This window comes from Glandiceps talaboti, chromosome 11 (genome assembly GCF_964340395.1).
Source record: "Glandiceps talaboti chromosome 11, keGlaTala1.1, whole genome shotgun sequence".
NCBI classification, from domain to species: domain Eukaryota; kingdom Metazoa; phylum Hemichordata; class Enteropneusta; family Spengelidae; genus Glandiceps; species Glandiceps talaboti.
Window position 1 is genome coordinate 24,085,925 of NC_135559.1, and position 21,974 is coordinate 24,107,898.

Here is a 21,974-nt window from a genome sequence, read left to right on the forward strand (position 1 = left end):
AAATTTTAATAACATCATGACAGTGAAAGGTTTGATGCATCTGATTGTTGGCTGAATGAGTACCTCCCATTCATCTGGGGGTGAGGGATCCTAGGGGTCTCGTCCTAGCAGATCTAGAGTTTTTTTGGCTTTAATATTAGGTCAATTTTTAAGTTATTTATAGCCTTTCAGGTAATACTACTTCACAAATTATGTTAAATGTAAGTTTCGCATTTCACATAAAAATTGTAATGTCTATAACCCCGTCTATAACACTCGTATAGTGGCATTATTGCTATTGTACTTTGCTATGTTTAATAGAGAATTTAGGTGTACATGCCTACCACAGGAAAAAGGACAATTTAGGTGTACATGCCTACCACAGGGAAAAAGAAGGATAATCAATTTTGTTCTCGTGATTTTCCTGATTTCTAATATTATTTTCTCTATATTTCAAATAAAGTTTTTAAATATTGTTTCCTCTCACTGTTTTTTCCTAATTCCTACCTTTATCACTAATTAGTAGATTGCAAATCCGAGAACAAACTTACGAGCAGCTGCACTATATTGAGCACCGAGTGTGTAAACATCTACTGATCTGACGAGTAGCAGTACTCCGTGTACTCCGTCCATATGCATTGGTCGCACTGATGAAGGGTAGAACGAATTTACTGAAACAAAAAATCATTAACTTTTCGCTGTCAAGTTCCGCAATCAAATTGAACATTGTTCGCTTATCACTTATCATATCAGAAGAAAGCCTGAATGTCTATAGCAGCAAGACTAATTTATATACTCAGCAGTAACTATCTATAATTCATGTGTCTGACTGCTCAGAAAAAAAAAACTATTCCCCTGTGGGAAAAAATCCATTAGGCATGTTTGGGTAAATTACATTGATTTGTTGTTGTTGTTTTCTTACTTTAAATTACTTTTAAATCTAAGTTGATTCTTTCACAAGTTTCACGATGAGAGCGCGATAGTCTAGAGTAACGAAATATCAAACACACAAATCAAAATGGAGTCGGTGAGTAGTGATCGCATGGTCGAGCTGTCGTCTTACAGAGACCAACATTTTAAGGTAAGAATGATTTATTAGCACTTCCACTAGAAAACTGTGTACAATCTCCATGTCGTACTCGTCAATTTTAGAGGTCTTTTGAGCTTATTTTAAGTCAGAAAAATAACCGCGGATTGTGAACCATCATCCCCCTGGCCCTGGATTTCCATTGTTCGACATTACGATTATTGGAGAACGTGGTCCCCATTTCGTACATGACCCCGCAAGTAACCGTAGTAACACGGCCCTATGGTAAACGAGGATCGTAAATCAGACTTTTTAAATAACGATTTTCTTCTAATAAAACCAACATTTGTAATAAATGCTGAAATTTGTAGTATTTTTTTACGGAGTGTCTCGTGACCGTCGCCTGTAAGCAGACTCGGACGCAGCAGACGTGCTCGTGACAGGGTCAGGATTTTTACAGAATCGATGTGTATTGATATGAAAAACACGCTCTGGTTACCTTTGAAATGATTGCCTTCGTACCCTGAATACACAGAACTTTCAAAAAAATGTCTAAATCGTGAGCAAGCGTGAAACTGACATGACTGTCATGTATCGTTGGCCGACCGACCGACGTACATGTACATGTATGTACAATGTAATACAGCAGGTCGACATCAACATGTGCGCTCATATTTGAAGTATGACTGACTGACCCATTGGAAATACGCATTCACCTTTCGTCATGTGTTGTTCCTAGAGCTCAGTACAATCCGGTGAGCAAGATCACAACTTCAACTTAATTTTTTAAGTCCTAGTACATGTAAAGGTCAGGTGTTGAACATAGAACTATGTTCAATTTTTTTTAATGTTTCACAAAAGATAGACTGTCGACAGTCGCTCGCGCCTTTTTTTCCTACGTTTTATCTAAACTCCGATCCGGCGCAACACTAGTATAATCGCAAACTGGTATTGAGGCCTGAGGGCCGAAGGCCCGAATGGTCGAGGGCCGAAGGCCCGAGCGACTGTTGTCCCTTGCCGCGCCCTCATGCGATAACAATAGGGACATTCAGTTTGTAGACTATTCGACATTCAGGTCATAGTTCATAAGGCTTGTCAATCAAAATGAACATGGTGTAGTCACCAAGCGATCGCGAGTCAACACATCGAGACGCATTGGAGAAACTTGGATACTCACACTTGAAAGACTTTCAGAGAATAATTATAGATGCCTATGTCTCTGGGAAAGATGTTTTCGATAGTGTACTGACAGGAAGTGGCAAGTCCATAGCCTATTCGCCCCGATCGTTCTCGATACAGCTAACAACGTCTGCAACACCCATTGTCCTAGTAGTGTCCCCATTGATACAATGATAGCGCTAATATAATCCCGTATATAAACGGCGAAGGCCCTTTTATTTGTGGTAATTTTGCTAAACAAATAGGGAAGTGGTAACAACTTAGCGATGGCTCCTGCTAAACTGCAGTTATGCACGTGTTCCGACCATTGACATATCTACCTACCATGCCATAATGTGACCTAGTCATTATGAATATATGACGTATGTAATTACTGCATGTGTCTTCAATAAGAATAGAAATCTGAGGTACATTTCTCGAAATTACTTTCGGTCAGACGTCAGAAAAGTTACGCCGAACAACGCCTCGACCGCCTCTCTCTGATCTTCGGTGACGATAATTGACATCTTTAAAACTCATCATGACTGCAAGTTCAGACTGACGTACTGTTCTAAACTCTGACTGCACAGTTTATAACATGTTACTATTGTTAGTACTTTGTACCACAGACAACTTGTCTGTGGTTTTACCATCATTTCACATCCATTGATATACACAACCACCCTTGGTGTACGCGATCCATTGCTATGAAGTGCTGATAGATAGAACTTCTGTCAGTGTCACGTCTGTAGTCTCTGTACGTACGATCGTGGCATTGACTATCATAAAATTTCAATGATATTTTCAATGGCCAATAAAGTAGAAAGTGTGCCATATGTCGAAAGAAGAAGAGTTGCTCTACGATTATCCATTAATGAGCATTGTTCTAATTTACAACACAGTATTTGTAAAATACAAACTACCTGGAAATATATAAACTACGAGTTTATATTGTCTCTATTTTGTATCATACAGTAATAGTATCGCATTTCTTTTGAAAATGGTTTCAAATTCAATTTTGAATACAACGAGATTCGCATTGTTGGAATATGTAACAATAAAATGTTCACAGTGTAGCAAAAACTTCAACTAAGTAAAGGAGTCGAGTCTGAAGTTCGGTATGGTATTGGGTATTTTTACTCGTGATTGCCTGTACTGATCTTTCTTCAACTGTAAAATTTAACAAATCAGATGACCATGAAATGCTAATAAATTGTTGTCTGACGTACTTCAATTTATTGGGGTCACCCTATTTTTTTTCTTCTGTTTTTCATTATCCGGCCGACCCAAAGTTTCACCCCTCCCCCCACATCAACAACAAAAATCACATAAAAAGAAAACATCAAGGAAAAGGCACAACAAACTGTCATATCATATAAAGATTACGTAAATTGACTCCTCAATCGGAATCTGAAATAATGGGGTGCAATAGCTTTAGGTATATATAGACTCAGTACTCTGAGGAGGCACTAGTTGAAGACGTGTCGGATCGGAGCACGATCTCCGTGCCGTGGTAAATATGGAGGCACTTTTCTGTCTTTGTTTCAGGTAGAACGTCTACCATTTGCACATTTGAATATTATCTACGCCTCACTATCACACATTTTATACATGAATTTTATTACTATATAATATGCTAGCTGCAGTCGAGGGAAGGTAAAAAGGGTGTCCAAAACATCTATTGCTTGACTGGAGTGTCGGTCGGAGTTGGTACACCGACTTCCGTAGCACTCTCTCGCTATCATTACCTAATTTACCACTATAACAGCTAGCTGCTAAACAAAAGGCAATAGACTAGTGCAGCATGACAGTGTATCGGGCGTCGAGGTCGTCAACGACGTCATTTACTAATCTTAAAAAAACGTATGCGCGGTTTCAAGCTTTAACAAAGAAAGATAGGAAAGCAAAAAGTACTTGTTTATGACCATCAAAATGCATTTACGAAGACAAGTTTCCGCTGTAGTTTACGTGTGTTGAATGTTGAGTGACCTTACATTGAACTGTATGCAAATCATACGATATATAGAGAAACGCCCCATTAAATGACGTCACATCATGAATAAGTAATAGCAAGGGAGATGCGGCAAGGGACAACAGTCGCTCGGGCCATCGGCCCTCGATATCAGTTTGCGATTAGACTAGTGTTGCGCCGGATCGGAGTTTAGATAAAACTGAGGAAAAAAGGCGCGAGCGACTGTCGACAGTCTACACAAAAGATTAAAACTTGCTGTTGTCACTCAGCCCTATCATCGATCCTCAATCACATATACCACATCGCCATCTTGAAAACCCAACAAAAAGTAGCGATACTTTATACATACATTGTACAATGTACTAGTATACAATGTACATGTACTTCATGGGGCTTAGGGTGCTTTTCTGAAAAACTTAAAATTCATAACAAAAATTAATGGGAATACATTTTTTACATAAAAACAGCCTTTTGTGTTAAAACGATTGACAGGAAAAACCTGGAAATTCAATAAAATTTGAGTTGTCGAGTACCAACGTTTATTTTCGTTTTACACTCACAGTGACTCTATAACAACTGGAAGCATACAGCAGGGTTTTTACATTACGCATAATTATGGACTTAGGACCCTGATAAAATTACCACTGCGTCCTCTGGGATGCAGGAATTTTGTCGTAGTTAATATCCCCCTCCGTTTTAATGTGCTCGCATCTCATTACTAACTACATCAGAATTCCCTGATTTGAAATGGAACACTCCGGAATCTCATTATTTATTCATAAGGACGTCACCGTTTACAGCAATAAGAAGATATATACTACGTTCACACTAGGACCTATTCTCCGGAGAATCAGTGTCTTAAATTAACTCCGGAGGTAATTTGCGTGTGTGAATGGTCGACTCCGGAGAATCTGTGGATTATTTTACTGCGGAGGTTTTGGTTGATTCAGCTCCGCAGATCCTCCGGAGGTAAGGATTAGCTCGTACTAAGTTGTAGGTGTGAACACTTTACGCCGGTGTAAGCGCCCTCAATCGGTGTATTACAGTCATCGCACTAATTTCCCCGGACAGCAAATTACCGATGTTGCCAGCTAATTAGTGCGCAATATTGAGAGTTCGTACGATCGACAATTACCGAGCCACATGTTTGTATTGTAAACTGATGTCGCCGCGTACTTAGGCCTTTCTTGTTTATTAGAACAGTGGTGTGTAGCACCATGGGTGATGTCATAAAACTTTGTCCGGAAGAAACCATTTCATGTACTGGTTATAAGTTGGCATAAACATGTTTGTATTTATACACTCATCTTTACTATCACACTTTGGTAAGCTTGCTAATCTTTCTTCAGAACCACCAATCATATAAAAAAAATACATTGAAGTCGGTAACGAATCATATATATTGTTATTATTATTATTGATGTACCACACCACATCATCCCTTCAATGAATCAGCCTCCCATGTAACGTTTACGTGGTTTACTCAAACTATGTCTTATACTAACTGCAATAACTGTAGCGTGTACTGTGATTTTGGGGTTCTTTCCTCTGTTTTTGTACCTTTTTCCGTTCCGATGTTTGACTGGAAGCAATCGCTACAATTTCTCCAACGGTAACGCAAATGGCCGAGGTCACACTGAAAACGCCATTTCAAAATGTTGCTACTTTTAGGTTTTCCTAACCGTCGAATTGCAGAGCCAAACTTACGCGAAATATCATTAGGAGAAGACTCGTTAATTTGCTATTTCAACCACCGTACGTATTGCCCAAAATTTAACACGTGTGAGATACGTTTTCGTTATCTGAAAAGATACCTTATGTTTAGCACACGATGTCTTCGCCACCGTATTTACGGAAACTGCTATCAAAGAAGTTGTTGCCGAGATAGCACCGTAATTTGCATAAATATTCTCTTCAGATTTTGTGGATTTCCTTTGTATTAACTCTCGATTATAAGTTTTAACGGTACATTTTGGCCGACATGCAAGCATCACAGCCATATAAGTTCAAACGCTGTGAGCATTGGAGGTACATGTATCTGTGAATATATGGTTTGTGTAAAAGTTGCTATTGATGTCTTACGTTTTAGGTACTTGTCCTCGGGTTTTAATTTTACGATATTTCCATCTTGAAGTTTTTACTGAGACTGAATGTGAATGTACTTGGAAAAGTAATGGGGTGACTGGGGGAACCCGTCCCGTTTTACATGTGCAAGTCAGATGGTGTCACGTAATTAATCTGCAAATAAATGCAGCTAGTTCTCAACATCACGTAATTACGTACAATTAGTGTTCGGTAGGATTTTTTTTCGTTTGGTTTACTGAAATATTTCATAGCAGACGACTGATGTGCGAAGTGAAATTGATAACATATATTGGGTCATTTCACCAGTGCCGTAAGTGTTTGGAAGTTGAGTATTGTGTGAATCATTTTTGACTTTTTTACCAATGAATGTCTACGCCACACGTATTCCTCTGAAGATTATTCACTTCAAATAAATTAAAGTAAAGACGATACAAGATTTGATAAATACTGATATTGTTACATGTACAGTAAGAGACATGCACACAGTGCATAGATCACATACGGAAGTGCAAATTTGCCGTCATAACAACAAAAGGCCTTGCGTGGAAGTATTTCGGAAGGCAGAATTTGCCTGCGGTCTCGTTGCGATATTATTTTTTTATTAGCGGGTTGTTCACCATTTCCATTACTCCTACCTGGCTTACTAGCCAGAGAAAAGAAATTAGTTATTTGCCGTTTACTCCCGGGGTGTAGGCTATCTGCTGTACTATGTCGACATGTCAAACTATCATTATTTGAGAAGAGACGTTGCATGTCAGGGGCAAACGGGAGTAGAGAATGAAATTTAAAAACCAGAAAATGGCAAAATTATGTCGAAATCGAAGGCTTGCCGACAGTCATGTACAAGAACAATGGTTCTGTCAAATGGTGTACACTGCTCATGTGAGCGGTCATCCATTGCTATCTAATGGAAGTGTCAATCAAAATTAATGTCAACAACGTTGTCTATCTGTATGCTTTGATACATTCGGAGCCAGAGTACATCAATCCTGACATTGTCAATCAGAATATTTAGTCTACAATGCGACGTATAAATTACTTGCAAGTGACCGTCAAAATGAGTTGGTAAAAAATTACTGGCAATTTCTTAGGCAGGTTACTTTGTGAAAACGCATGCATACATCTATTTTTTATACGGTGATACGGTGACCTAGGACTCTGTATTTCTTTACACATCTCAAACACTTTGTTGTTCTTATACCCATGCTGGTAACGTCGTTAAGTTGCTGTCCGGGAAATTAGTGCGATGACTGTAAACGAAATCACTTCCTGTTGGCTGCAGAAGTCACCATACACCATTCGAATCAAGGTTATCAATCGTCACAGAGCATATGTCCCTCGCTAATAGTAATACACCCATGGTCCACAACAGTGAAAGAGGTAACAACTGGTGTGACTAAATTCAGAATGTGTATGAATAGAAAACACATGAATTCACGTTGGTCGACATGTCAACGTCGAGCGTGTTGCGTGGCTTGTCGAAAGTTAAACTGGGCATCACGACGCGACGACGAGTGAAATTGTTAACATGCATGAGAAGACATCTTCGCTTATTTCTCGAACGCATGAACGTATACAGCAATAAAAAACACAAGGCAATCTCTACAACTCATGTTGTTTACAGTGATCGCACTATGCACTTATCGTTGAACTTATCGTTTACGCCGGCGGATAATGGTGTCACATTCTATGTGTGAACACATACAGCTGATCCCAGTGTTTACTAATCGTTCTCACCTATTTACGCCGGAGAAAAAAAAACACGGAAAAAGCAATATGAACATGCCTATATACAGCATAGCCCGTTTGTTTACATACTTTTGCAAACTGTTAACTTGTTTCTAATTGGGTTAAATTTTTACCATTATTCTCAACTTTAAATATGGCCACTGCTCCAAAATGAAAGACCGATCTCCGCCGTTACTTCGGTGGCAGGCTGTTTGACATGGATTCTACTATAGCAGCATCACCAGCCAATACTAGTGAGAAGTAACTGGCTCTACCAAGAAACGATCGATCGTCCAACAATGGGTGGCTCAGTCATTTTAAATGACTTTGTTGCATGTCAGACCGTAACGTCATGTAATACGAGGCCCATTTGTTTGAAAACGAAAGCAAAAATCCTTCACTGACTTGTACGGATGAACAAATTAAACTTCTGAAACTCAACTCTTACATGACAATCAAGACTCTAGAAGTCACGTTAACGGTGTTCAATTGTTGTCCATGAAGTCGGCCAGCTCATAGCCAATCTAAAATCATATGCAGCTAAATTACATACTCTCCATACTGATTACGTTATAGCTAATATAAAACTAGCTCTGGATGTATGTATACGCTACGAGGCTCGGCGTGTCGAACCTCGTAGCGTACATCCAGAGCTAGTATATAACAGCATCTCCCTTGCGATGTACATTTTGTATTTACTGATTTCATGCATGCAACTGTTTAGACATTGAGTATTACAAATGACCCAAGATTGTCATGGAGTTCGAATGCATTGAAAAGGTACTAGGTACTATCAAAATTCTTATTGACCAGATACATGGAGTTGACTGTGTTGGTACTAATACTTGATGAAACTCATGGCATAAGTCATAACAGTACACAAGAAAATTGGTATCAATGCAAAATATGTTGAGGAGGTATAGCAAAAGGGGGAAAAATAGACTGAATCATCTAAGACTGAACAGCAGGTTAATTTATTATACTGGTTGGCCCTGTCATTGATGATTTGTATTTCCTAAGATCACAGCCAAAAAGTTTGTTCCAGGAGCTGCTGGTAGAATGTAAACTACATGAACATAACAGAGTTGTTATTTCTAATCATGACTGAATAAAGACTAGACTTAAAGTAATATGTAGTTGTTTTTTCATTTGCCAATTCAATTCAATTCAATTAATTTTAAATTGAATTAAATTTTGTTTGTGCTTATTTTGATGTCCATTGCCCTATTACCTCATTTATCAGACATCAATTTCTTGATTTTGTGAATGACCCCCAGATTTGCAGTTGGGACCCCCAAATTTTCAGACCTTGGGTCCTACGGACCCCCATAATCCAAAAGTGGTCACATGGGTGTCATGTGAGACCCTTCCAGTGAATGTCCCTTATGATATTTCATTTGAATTGTTACATGTACTCCATAAGACCCTACGTGAAAGGGGTCTATGGTTACACTTACAGCATTGTCATCAGCTATTTCTGGACAACCAGCTCTTGACAAGACCTATGAATGTTTGACCACTGTGGTTGGTTATTTGGTAACAATTATTACATTTGTGTACAAAATGTATATCTTGTGGCAAAAGCTTCAAACCATGATAAAATATATGTAAGGACCTTGAAATTCATGTACATTAGTCTACCCTGATGAAGTACATGTACAGTTGTATTGCTGCATTGACAGGACTTCTTCTGATTGTCAAGGGTCATTGCATGTGCCCGGTTAGATAGAATCTATCAAATTGAAAAGTCTTGAAAGTGTTGTCAATATACTGGTACATGTACATTGTACATTTATGTCTACAATGGTACATGTAAGTCAATGCTATTATGTAGTATTAAGATGAAAAAATACTGAAGGCACTATTTGATGAGATACATGTATACAATGTACATTGTACAAAGCAAGTTGGTAATGGTGAATCTGCTACTGCAACCTGGGGTGGTGATAGCCACTCTGTTCTGTAGGACTCCCACTTGCCAAGTCGCCAAATGTGAATAAAAATTCTAGCTGGCTACAAAAAAAAAATTTGATTTGGCAAAACTGTTGGCGACACATACATGTATGTATTTTGACTGTCATAATTACATTTTGTAGATGAGATGACTTACATTACATACATTGTACATGTATGTGTACATGGAGTTACGAAATCTAACAATCTGTCAACAAGGCCTAAAATTGTGTCAACATTTGTAGAATGATGCTAAATCAAAGTAATTTGAAAATTGTATGATAAGTTGTTTCATAGAAGTACCAGGGTATGATGTTGCCATTGCATAACCTAATCAAGTGTCATTTTCTTATTAATTTGTTACAGGGAACACTTGGCACACAAGAAAAGCTTTTGAAAAACAGCTGTACTTTGTATGTTGGCAATTTGTCTTTTTATACAACAGAAGAACAAATTCATGAACTTTTTCTGAAAGGTGGAGATTTAAAACGTATCATCATGGGACTTGATAAAGTAAAGAAGACTCCTTGTGGATTTTGCTTTGTTGAGTATCCTTTGACCACAAATAGACAGCTTACATTTGTACATGTATGGCTAAATCAGTTGTCTTTGCTCACTTATTTCAAACCCAGGGCCATCCCTACAGTGGACAGCCCATCTGGCATTCATCTAAAGTAGCTGACACAAAAAACTGCTGTCTACTACAAAACATTCTATTGTTCTTGGACTACTACATGTAAGTGCATAACTAATTATCACATCTTCCATTAACAATATGTGTAGAAATGTAAGTTGACATTCTCACATTAACAGAAACTTGGCTGAAGGAGGCAGGTGATGAGGACATAGTTGCTGAACGTACTCCGTTTGGCTATGTTTACAAACATCTACCTCCAGGGGAAACAACTTGTGGTGGATTAGCCATTATACACAAATGCATTATTGAAGCTGTGGTCCTGGAAACCAATCCAATCTGTTAAGTCATTTGAAGCAATTGAAGCAACATTTGTACAATGCTTCACCAAGGAATCTCTTTAAAGATCTTAATCGTATATCGACCACCACCTTCCGTTAAAAAAATTATCAGTTTCTCAATTCTCACATTAAAGGACACACACTGGATCTAATTATGTCTAATTCTCCAACAAATATCAATAATACTTTCATCGGTTTCACCAGACTCTTAGATCACAATTCCGTCCATGCCGATCTATTCCTTCGTAAACCTTCACAATTCCGTCCATGCCGATCTATTCCTTCGTAAACCTTCACAATTCCGTCCATGCCGATCTATTCCTTCGTAAACCTTCACAATTTCGTCCATGCCGATCTATTCCTTCGTAAACCTTCACAATTCCGTCCATGCCGATCTATTCCTTCGTAAACCTTCACAATTCCGTCCATGCCGATCTATTCCTTCGTAAACCTTTACAATTCCGTCCATGCCGATCTATTCCTTCGTAAACCTTCACTTTCAAGACATGAAATAACCTTTCGATGTATCTCATTCTCAATGATCTCAATGGAAGACTTCACCAATGATTTTTTTTCTCTCCCAGATCTCACGTCACTGCCAACAGACCTCTCTTCTGCCATAGCATCATACAGCACACATCTTACTGAAATGCACTGTCACTATACGCATTGACATTGTTCATCTGTCACTCTGTTGTTGTTTTCAATGTATACTCGCCGTCAGTATTTATGACTTTCTTATTGGTGCTAATAATTTGTAGTAATAAATTGGCCTTCAATTTTCCTTTGGACACATGTACTGCTTGTTTGATATTATGATGTACTTTGATTTTATCATTAAGTTCAGGAATATTATTATTTTGTCATGTAAATGTATGCTAATGAGTCTATGTCCTATCAACAAATCCTGGGGAGAACACTGAGTGTGCCATTCTCAAGAAGTCATGACTCGATTCTGACATGTACAAGAACTACAGACCCATTTCAAACTTGCCCTTCCTATCAAAGGTACTTGAGAAAGTGGTAGCTGCTTAACTCAATACATATTTATTTGTCCAACAGATTACTAAAACTTTTTCAATCAGATAATAGGAAATACATGTATCATAGAGATGTAGTACCAAGACAGCACTTGTCAACCTCAACGTCAACAATGATATTTGCATGGCTCTAGACTCAGGAAAAGGTGTCCTATTGGTCCTCTTACATCTGTCGGCTGCCTTTGATACCATACATGTAGATCATGATGTACTAATTTCAAGATTATCCAAGCTTGGTATTACAGGCTCTTCACCTTAGTAAGTTAGTGGTTCTCTTCAAAGACAGACAACAGTCCATATTGGTACAGGGTATACTATCAGAAACCCAACATTTGCAAGGCTCTGTGCTTGGGTCACTCTTATTCTGTCTAGACATATCATCACTTGGAAAGCTGACCCAAAATAAACTACAGCTAAATGATGGCAAAACTGAGGTCCTCCGTATAAGGTCTCAGTTCAACAGACTTCCTTGTCCCATCAACCACATCAACATTGGATCGTGTTAGTGGATTCAGCACATAACATTGGTGTAACATTTGATGATCGTTATAATCTCAAGAAGCACATCTCTTTGACATGTAGATCAGTTCATTTTCACCTCTGAACAATAGGTCGCATACACCAGTATCTTATAAAAGAAGTTTGCCAGAAACTTGTTCATGTGCTTATATCATCAAAACTTGACTACTGCAATGCCCTTCTGTATCATTCTCGCAAACCAGAGTTATTATTTCTCCCACTACATTTTGAAATAAGTACTCTGGCATCTTACGGCTGTCAAAGAGTTATCTTACGTATACGTAATACATATTCATAATCAATGACATCATGATAATCTGCCCAATCAAAGTCAGTCTCTCAAAGCATGCGTTTCAGATAACAATGGCCTCATGTTATGGCGAATTATTGCAACTGCTGCAAAGTTGGCGGCAATGCAGAAAAACTACAGAATACTCACACATACAACTTTCCCAAAAAGAAGTCCTAAAAACTATAATTGGGGACTTTCACACTGCAATTTTTGATGCTATAGTAAAAGAAGCCGTGGTTAGCGACGATGAGTCCAACACAGCTAGCTAGCTAGCGTGAACAGCAACCGTTGTACAGATGCATGCACTGAGTGAATGTGAACGAGCGATTCAAATGACCCGAGTAAAAGTTACTAGTCTCATTTAAATCTACTAGGATAACCAATATTTGATGGGGTTAGAGAGTATAAAGTAAGAACAGGGAAAGATTTGTTGAACATTTACATTAAGGGCTGATAAACGGGTACTGTGCTAGTACAGGTGATGAATGCAGTCATCCCGGCGTTCTAACTCGTGCGCCCGAAGACACTGTGCTAAAAGGCCGTACTTAATTAGCGTTCAGCACAGGTTCAGTTCCTTGTAAAATCAAGAGTACGCATGGTAAACAACACTTCAATAACTACAAGTTGAGTGAACTTGCTTGAATCAGCCAATCTTGGCTTGTTGTAACCATGGCCCTATTGAGATAATCCACGTTATAACCTACTTCGGTACTTGTTAAAAACTCATGATTGTATCGGACGCCCGGTCTGACGGTATAACAAATCCATGCTGTCACAAACCCTGCTTTACACTTCGAGGCAAGATTTCTAGATCATTATTTTATGTTCATACATGCATCAATCCAATCTTGTCTGTAGGATGGCAAAAATAAAATTTCAGCTACAAGAACCCAACTTGGCCAAGTCAGTTTTCAGTGTACGTACATAGGCTCTTGCCAATGTATTAGCATATATCACGTGGAATGGAAGGGGCAATGTGATTGGTTGTAGTGTTTACGTACAAAACAAATAAATTAGCTATGCCTTATATGCGATATAGTATATGAATGCATCCACGGCCTGTGGGAGGCTCGTTAAGAACGTTGCCGTAAAACACTGCCTTGATTAATAGTAAACTCGCAACTCGTTCACTTCACTCAAACAACAAAAGTCTACTTCATGTACACCGTTGTAATACAAAGTTATATGAGAATAATTATAATTAAGATACCTTTTGGAACAAAAACGTTGCCGTACATGTGAAAGGTGTACTGCAGTTTTACTCACAAAGTTTGTGGTGAGAGTGCATTCTCGTGAGCAACGTCAGTCTTATGGAACAGTATACCACTTGAACTTCGTTCTTCGTCAACTGTCAATAAATTCAAGAAGGACATCAAGAGCTTTCTCTCACTTTTTGCCTTGATCTACTATTGTTCCTGTTCAATGCCATAGAACATTATGTCGTATTTGATTTTGGCGCTATACAAATTCATTTGATTGATTGATTGATTGATTGAAGTTAACACATCTGAAGAGAATGGCACTTTAAAATAACGAGCAGGAAGATTACTAGACATTACAAGAAGAACTGGACAGGCTAAATAAATGGTCCCAAGATTGGCAGATGTGTTTCAATGTTGCCAAATGTAAATCTATGCATATCGGACAAAATAATCCATGAACTGTATACAAAATGAATAACACCACCACTTCAACGTAAAGAAGAAGGGAAGGACCTTGGGGTAACACTCCACTCTAGTCTCAAACCATCCATACAGTGCATCCAGTCAGCAAAGAAAGCAAACAACATGTTAGGTATCATTAAAAGATCTATTACTCACAAATCTACAGATATCATTAATTGATTATATAAACAACTGGTATGTCCTAGACTAGAGTTTGTTATATAAGCCTGGTCATCATGGCTATAAAAGGATATAGCAATACTAGAAAAGGTACACCATCGAGGGACCAAACTTGTTCAAGAGTTACGAAATAGGCTTCATGAACACAAAGCACCAAATGTTAATTCACTTAAGAATGAATATGATGCTCTGCCGACACGCATGATGAACTAAAGGGATTCTTATTATCCACGGATACCTTATCCCTCAACCGAACTGAACTGAACTGAAAAGATATTCAAAGCTGGTCTGAGTTCATTCTGTAGACACCTGTGGTTATACACGTGTGAAAGTCATATACTAGTATATAGTACCCCTTTGTTTCTCTTCATTACTATTCATTGTTATGCTAATCATATCATGAATATTAATTATCTAATGAATATTAATATCATTCCAGTTACAGTTGGGAGGTCCCTGTGAACTGTCAACTTTCTTCTTTACTTATTTTCTTCAATAAATCAAATGGTGATGATTGTTACAAATAGATGTAGATTTACATTTGAATGAAATAACCTTTACTGGCCATATAGATACTATACAAGGTTAGATGGCGAAAATGCAATGAGGTTTATCAATGGTACAAGGTTGGATGATAGAATTATCAGAACAGACTGGGATGCTGGTTTCATAGAAGGACGACAGTTTGGTAGAGGAAAGAGTGGTGGTCAGGTATGTACAATGTACCAAACACTGTTCTCTTCCATATTCAACATTTTTACCTTCCATAAGGGAAGTTATATATTTGAAATGAAATGTGTGTGTGTGTGTGTATCTGTCTGTCTGTCTGTGTCAACATTTTCTCACAAATGGCTGGCTCAGTTCAAATTTGGTGCATGTGTTCTTTAGGGTATTGGCAAGAATTGACTAGGTTTTGGTTTAACACCCATGAATATTAATGAGTGATTATGTAATTAATAGTTTTCAGAAATAAGGCTATATCTTAAACCAGAATGGCGGTTTAAAGGCCCCCTAAGTTTGTTGGGGTTATTGTCAGATTTGAATGCAGACAATTAACGTCTTGATTCCTCTCTGAATAACCATGATAATAATGAGCAGCGGGTGATTTTTGTAATAAATTTGGTACATGTGGACTTGTGAATGTCTCTGGAATGCTGATGTTGCCACACCATTGACCACGCCCATAGCAACAGCCAAATGGTCGTGTATTTCACAAAGATAACAGCAGGGATTAATAGACAATTGAATAAACATTCAAAAAATATATATGTAAATTTAGCAACAAGACCACGCCCATAGCAACAGCCAAATAATCACGTATATTGCAAAGATAACAGGAAGTGAAAGAAAAATGAATAAACATTCAAAAAATGTATGCAAATGTGCCTGGCAACAAGACCACGCCCATAGCAACAGCCAAATGATCACGTATATTGCAAAGATAAGAGGATTAATAGAGAAATGAATATTGCATCAGGAATTCATACACAAGTGTATATCGCAAAAATAGCAACATGGTTGGATAGGCAACTGGATAGTCATTCAGCAAATGAACACCTATTGTTAGCATGGACTAGCATATGGATAAACATTTTTAAAAACTACAGTTGGCGGTATTTTATTAGTAAAGTTGCTCATGCAGCTAGGAAAATTTGACTACATTTCAATACATGAGCAAATGATCACAAGAATTATGGCTTCATATAGTTGTAATATTATGACTCCAATATGGTTATGGTTTATATAAGGATACAAGATCTAACGGGGCAAAGGAGTTACATGCCAAATGATGCCTTTTAAATCACACATAATAAATGTGTTTTGTACTTTGGAGGTAGGAAGGATTAAAGTCCTCCATTTCTGAACAAAATCATTGCCCTTGCATTGGAATGGTATGCTTTTAATATGAAACTTGCACATAAATATGTTCTCGTCTTGCCTATAGCAGTTTTAGAATTAACATCATGAATTAGCCTTTGATCACATTCATTTTTTTTCTGCATGCACATCTGTTACTAAGGGTTTTGTTGGTGGGACTTTTGCTGTACCGTGGGAACTATGTTCAGATCAGAGTACCGCACTCCTGTCCCACTACATAAAATTGACTAGTGAGCCCAAGTTTAACTTTAAGTCTCTGTTACATAGTTTGTAAGAGTCAATTTTAATCCACAATCACTACGCCTCTCCAACTTCTTGGCAAGAACATCAGGTTCTACAATTTAACGTACAGGTGTCTCACTAACTTTCAGATCATTTGAAAGTTGGAGTCGTCAACTTTGTAAACATTGGGAGCATTGGGGAGAATTCTACTAATATTACATGTATAGTGTCCGAGCCAAGAATATAGCCTTTCCGAGGTAAAAAGAGAGATTTAGATCCTGATATCTGAAACTTCCTAATCATACCCCCACAATACATTGAATCAAAACACAATAATTCTAACCCACAATTACTGATTTTTCAGTCCCAAAACTGCAATTGCTATGTCCATACACTGTATGCTGAGCTTAATACACGGTGATCGGTGTATCATTCTCCTTGACTGGCCAGGTCGGAAAAAAATGTTAGGGTGAACTCGCTGTCATAAATTGATCTATAAATCCATACCAGCACTGCAACAACTAAAGCAGTCCCTTTACAGACCATTTTCCTTCAGGAAGGCTGTAGGCTAAAACAATAGTGAATGTCAGACAGTGGTATGTGAAACCAGTTTTGTCTACACTCTCATTCCAAAACACTCAAGTTCATACACATGACCAAAAATATAGGAGGACGCCTGTATGTTTTATTCTGGGGAGGACGCCTGTATGTTTTATTCTGGACTAGGAAACAAGCTACAGATTCTTGACAAATCAAGAAAACAATGAGACAAATCATTCCTCACTAAATCGACACACTTCGCCCTAAAAAAACAGAGCAGAAAAACCCCATGCAATTGTAGTGTTCTTTGAGGAGAAAAATCTCTGGAAAAAGCGTAAGTGTTCAATTTGATTATTCCGCTAATATCACATGTATATACACACTTTACCATTAAGGTACCCAAAAATATAGTTAGCCCATTTACAAAGGCAAAACAGACTTTGGAAACTATTAAAGAATTCCCCTGCAAAACAGAAAAAAGCATGTAAAACACAATCTGAGTAACTTTAGGGTGGGGGGGGGGGGGTGAGTTAAGGTTACGGCCCTAGTCCTCAAACATGCAAGCCTGGAATGGTTCTGCCTCATGCAGCAACTCCAGGTCACACACGGCTTCAACAGCCTTGTCCAATCACATCACTACACTTGGAACTTCTGACCAATCGTTGGTCCTAAAATTCCCGCAATACCATTGACGTCACGTTACCCATGACTCCTTCATTCTGATACATTTCCCGCCTCACCTAGACTACAACAATTGCTACATTTCTCGATCCGACACAACAATATTTTCACGCTTTACTACGAACCGCTAGAAAATATTATATTTGTAAGTGCATACAGCCCACAAGCAGGGAAGTACTGGTATATACATTTGTATGTGCACGCCACAAGTGAGTGCATACTAGTCTCTACACTAGATTAGAAAACTGTTTTACGTGCACAGTAAAGATGCGCAGTAGAAAGACCAGTTATCAACCTTACACAATATTATAAACTGTATGCATGGATTACCATGTACCTTTTACTAAGTTGTCATTTTAGCCTTTTGTAATCATTGTAATCAGTTTGGGTTTTTTAGCTCAGTGTGTTTGATTATTTTACCATGCTTTTAAATCTATTTTTATTATGAATATTAATGATTAGAAAAGGTGCTTTAAAAAAGAAATAAATTTGAAAATTTAAAGTTTACAAACTATTGTAATTTGATTGTATAAACATTACCCCCCACCCCCCAAGATCAAAGTTATGTTGAATTTCCTTACTTTTATTTCTTTGATAGCAACCATGCAATTACAAAATTTTGCAAAAATAATGACAGCAGAGGAAACACCCCTCAGAATTAAAAAAGTCCAAAAGAGGAGAGGAAACCCCCTCCAACATCTACCGGTACAGTATTACCCATGTGACTGTAAAGTGGCTGCCACATACTTTGCACACCAAATTTTGCCTATCAAAACATGTTTTTCTTTCTGCCACCAACATTTTCTACATCCCTTGATTGTACATTCACAGTTGTGTACTAGCTTTATTTTGTGCAATGATTTAACATGTCTGACTTGTGTACATTACTGTCAGGTACGAGATGAATACAGGACGGACTACGACAGTGGAAGAGGTGGCTATGGTAAGGCAGCAATGAGACAGCAACAAACAGCAGGGGGCGAATCAGTGCATTTATGGGGGTAAGTAACATTTATTTAGTCCCCCCCAGTGTGGGGACTATTACAATGGGTGCCATCTGTCTGGCCATCCATGCATATGTAATACATCATTTTATATATGTCATATTTTTACACAACATTATTGATTCTTTTGGTAAATTATCTAACTTGTTAATGTTAATAACAATATTGATATTACAGTAAATCATAACAAATATTGTTTGCATGATGCCAGTTGAAATAAAATTGATAAAGGTGTACACAGAAAAGTGCTCCCAAAAATATTTATGGGAAATAATTTAAGTTGAGATGTGTCAAAAAAGAACACAAAAATAAGAAACTGTGTCCAAATATATTTAGCAGTAAAGATACTGAGTGGTTATATAAGCCTTCTACTTATATTATACACACCCTCTAGGATAGTGAGTGGTTACATAAGCCTTCTACTTATATTATACACACCCTCTAGGATAGTGAGTGGTTACATAAGCCTTCTACTTATATTATACACACCCTCTAGGATAGTGAGTGGTTACATAAGTCTTCTACTTATATTATACACACCCTCTAGGATAGTGAGTGGTTACATAAGTCTTCTACTTATATTAATTATACACACCCTCTAGGATAGTGAGTGGTTACATAAGTCTTCTACTTATATTATACACACCCTCTAGGATAGTGAGTGGTTACATAAGTCTTCTACTTATATTATACACACCCTCTAGGATAGTGAGTGGTTATATAAGCCTTCTACTTATATTATACACACCCTCTAGGAAAGTGAGTGGTTATATAAGCCTTCTACTTATATTATACACACCCTCTAGGATAGTGAGTGGTTACATAAGTCTTCTACTTATATTATACACACCCTCTAGGATAGTGAGTGGTTACATAAGCCTTCTACTTATATTATACACACCCTCTAGGATAGTGAGTGGTTACATAAGCCTTCTACTTATATTATACACACCCTCTAGGATAGTGAGTGGTTACATAAGCCTTCTACTTATATTATACACACCCTCTAGGATAGTGAGTGGTTACATAAGTCTTCTACTTATATTATACACACCCTCTAGGATAGTGAGTGGTTACATAAGTCTTCTACTTATATTATACACACCCTCTAGGAAAGTGAGTGGTTATATAAGCCTTCTACTTATATTATACACACCCTCTAGGATAGTGAGTGGTTACATAAGTCTTCTACTTATATTATACACACCCTCTAGGATAGTGAGTGGTTACATAAGCCTTCTACTTATATTATACACACCCTCTAGGATAGTGAGTGGTTATATAAGCCTTCTACTTATATTATACACACCCTCTAGGATAGTGAGTGGTTACATAAGTCTTCTACTTATATTATACACACCCTCTAGGATAGTGAGTGGTTACATAAGCCTTCTACTTATATTATACACACCCTCTAGGAAAGTGAGTGGTTATATAAGCCTTCTACTTATATTATACACACCCTCTAGGATAGTGAGTGGTTACATAAGTCTTCTACTTATATTATACACACCCTCTAGGATAGTGAGTGGTTACATAAGCCTTCTACTTATATTATACACACCCTCTAGGATAGTGAGTGGTTACATAAGTCTTCTACTTATATTATACACACCCTCTAGGATAGTGAGTGGTTATATAAGCCTTCTACTTATATTATACACACCCTCTAGGATAGTGAGTGGTTACATAAGTCTTCTACTTATATTATACACACCCTCTAGGATAGTGAGTGGTTACATAAGCCTTCTACTTATATTATACACACCCTCTAGGATAGTGAGTGGTTACATAAGTCTTCTACTTATATTATACACACCCTCTAGGAAAGTGAGTGGTTATATAAGCCTTCTACTTATATTATACACACCCTCTAGGATAGTGAGTGGTTACATAAGTCTTCTACTTATATTATACACACCCTCTAGGATAGTGAGTGGTTATATAAGCCTTCTACTTATATTATGGGATATTGATATGTATTATATATTGCTAATTTTTAAATCCGATTTTGTTTTTAGAGACACTTTTAAATTATTCATTGTGTTCTTATACTAGATTTTTATTGTTGTTGCTCTTTTGCTAGTCTTTCTTATCTTGTAATGTTCAGACCGCTGAGACATGTTTGTGTAGTGGTCTTTAAACAATAAATTATTATTATTATTATTATTATTATTATTATTATTATTATTATTATTATTATTAACAGGATAAACCATAAATACAAGGACTACATTTACATTGTGTATGAATTCCAATTTTATGTTTGTGTCACATAACAATGGATACTACTAAAGTGGCCGATAATTTCCAATCACACAGCAATGGCATTGAGCAATGAGTACTTACAACATCTCACTTTGTTTGCAGGAACTGGGGCAAGTAAAGGACAATCTGAAGATTATTTTATACTATCATTATTTTTTTGTATTGATCGATGTAATTGTATGTTTGTGTTAGGGTCCCTTTTATTTTTATATCAAGGACAGTCTTATTGTCTGTCAGTCAAATACCCCAATACTAGTAGTGGCTACCATGAAATGATCATCAAGGACAGTCTTATTGTCTGTCAGTCAAGTACCCCAATACTAGTAGTGGCTATCATGAAATGATCATCAAGGACAGTCTTATTGTCTGTCAGTCAAGTACCCCAATACTAGTAGTGGCTATCATGAAATGATCATCAAGGACAGTCTTATTGTCAGTCAGTCAAATACCTCAATACTAGTAGTGGCTATCATGAAATGATCATCAAGGACAGTCTTATTGTCAGTCAGTCAAATACCCCAATACTAGTAGTGGCTATCATGAAATGATCATCAAGGACAGTCTTATTGTCAGTCAGTCAAGTACCTCAATACTAGTAGTGGCTATCATGAAATGATCATCAAGGACAGTCTTATTGTCTGTCAGTCAAATACCCCAATACTAGTAGTGGCTATCATGAAATGATCATCAAGGACAGTCTTATTGTCAGTCAGTCAAATACCCCAATACTAGTAGTGGCTATCATGAAATGATCATCAAGGACAGTCTTATTGTCTGTCAGTCAAGTACCCCAATACTAGTAGTGGCTA

The 21,974-nt window shown here is 37.5% G+C and overlaps 1 protein-coding gene across 1 annotated transcript; it reads left to right on the top strand.

Moving 5' to 3' along the window:
- The first annotated feature begins 997 nt into the window (after positions 1-997).
- Positions 998-21,408, top strand: LOC144442387 (nuclear cap-binding protein subunit 2-like). The gene is made up of 5 exons (XM_078131721.1): positions 998-1,060; positions 10,269-10,450; positions 15,145-15,283; positions 18,788-18,894; positions 21,268-21,408. The coding sequence occupies exons 1-5, from the start codon at positions 998-1,000 to the stop codon at positions 21,281-21,283; spliced, it is 507 nt and encodes a 168-aa protein (XP_077987847.1). The 3' UTR covers positions 21,284-21,408.
- Positions 21,409-21,974: the final 566 nt, after the last annotated feature.

Excerpts from the sequence above, each read along its gene's own strand:
- LOC144442387 (XM_078131721.1), top strand. The coding sequence starts at position 998 with ATGGAGTCGGTGAGTAGTGATCGCATGGTCGAGCTGTCGTCTTACAGA. Across the intron at positions 10,451-15,144 it reads TGTGGATTTTGCTTTGTTGA|ATACTATACAAGGTTAGATG; the intron begins GTATCCTTTGAC and ends CTGGCCATATAG. Across the intron at positions 15,284-18,787 it reads GAGGAAAGAGTGGTGGTCAG|GTACGAGATGAATACAGGAC; the intron begins GTATGTACAATG and ends CATTACTGTCAG.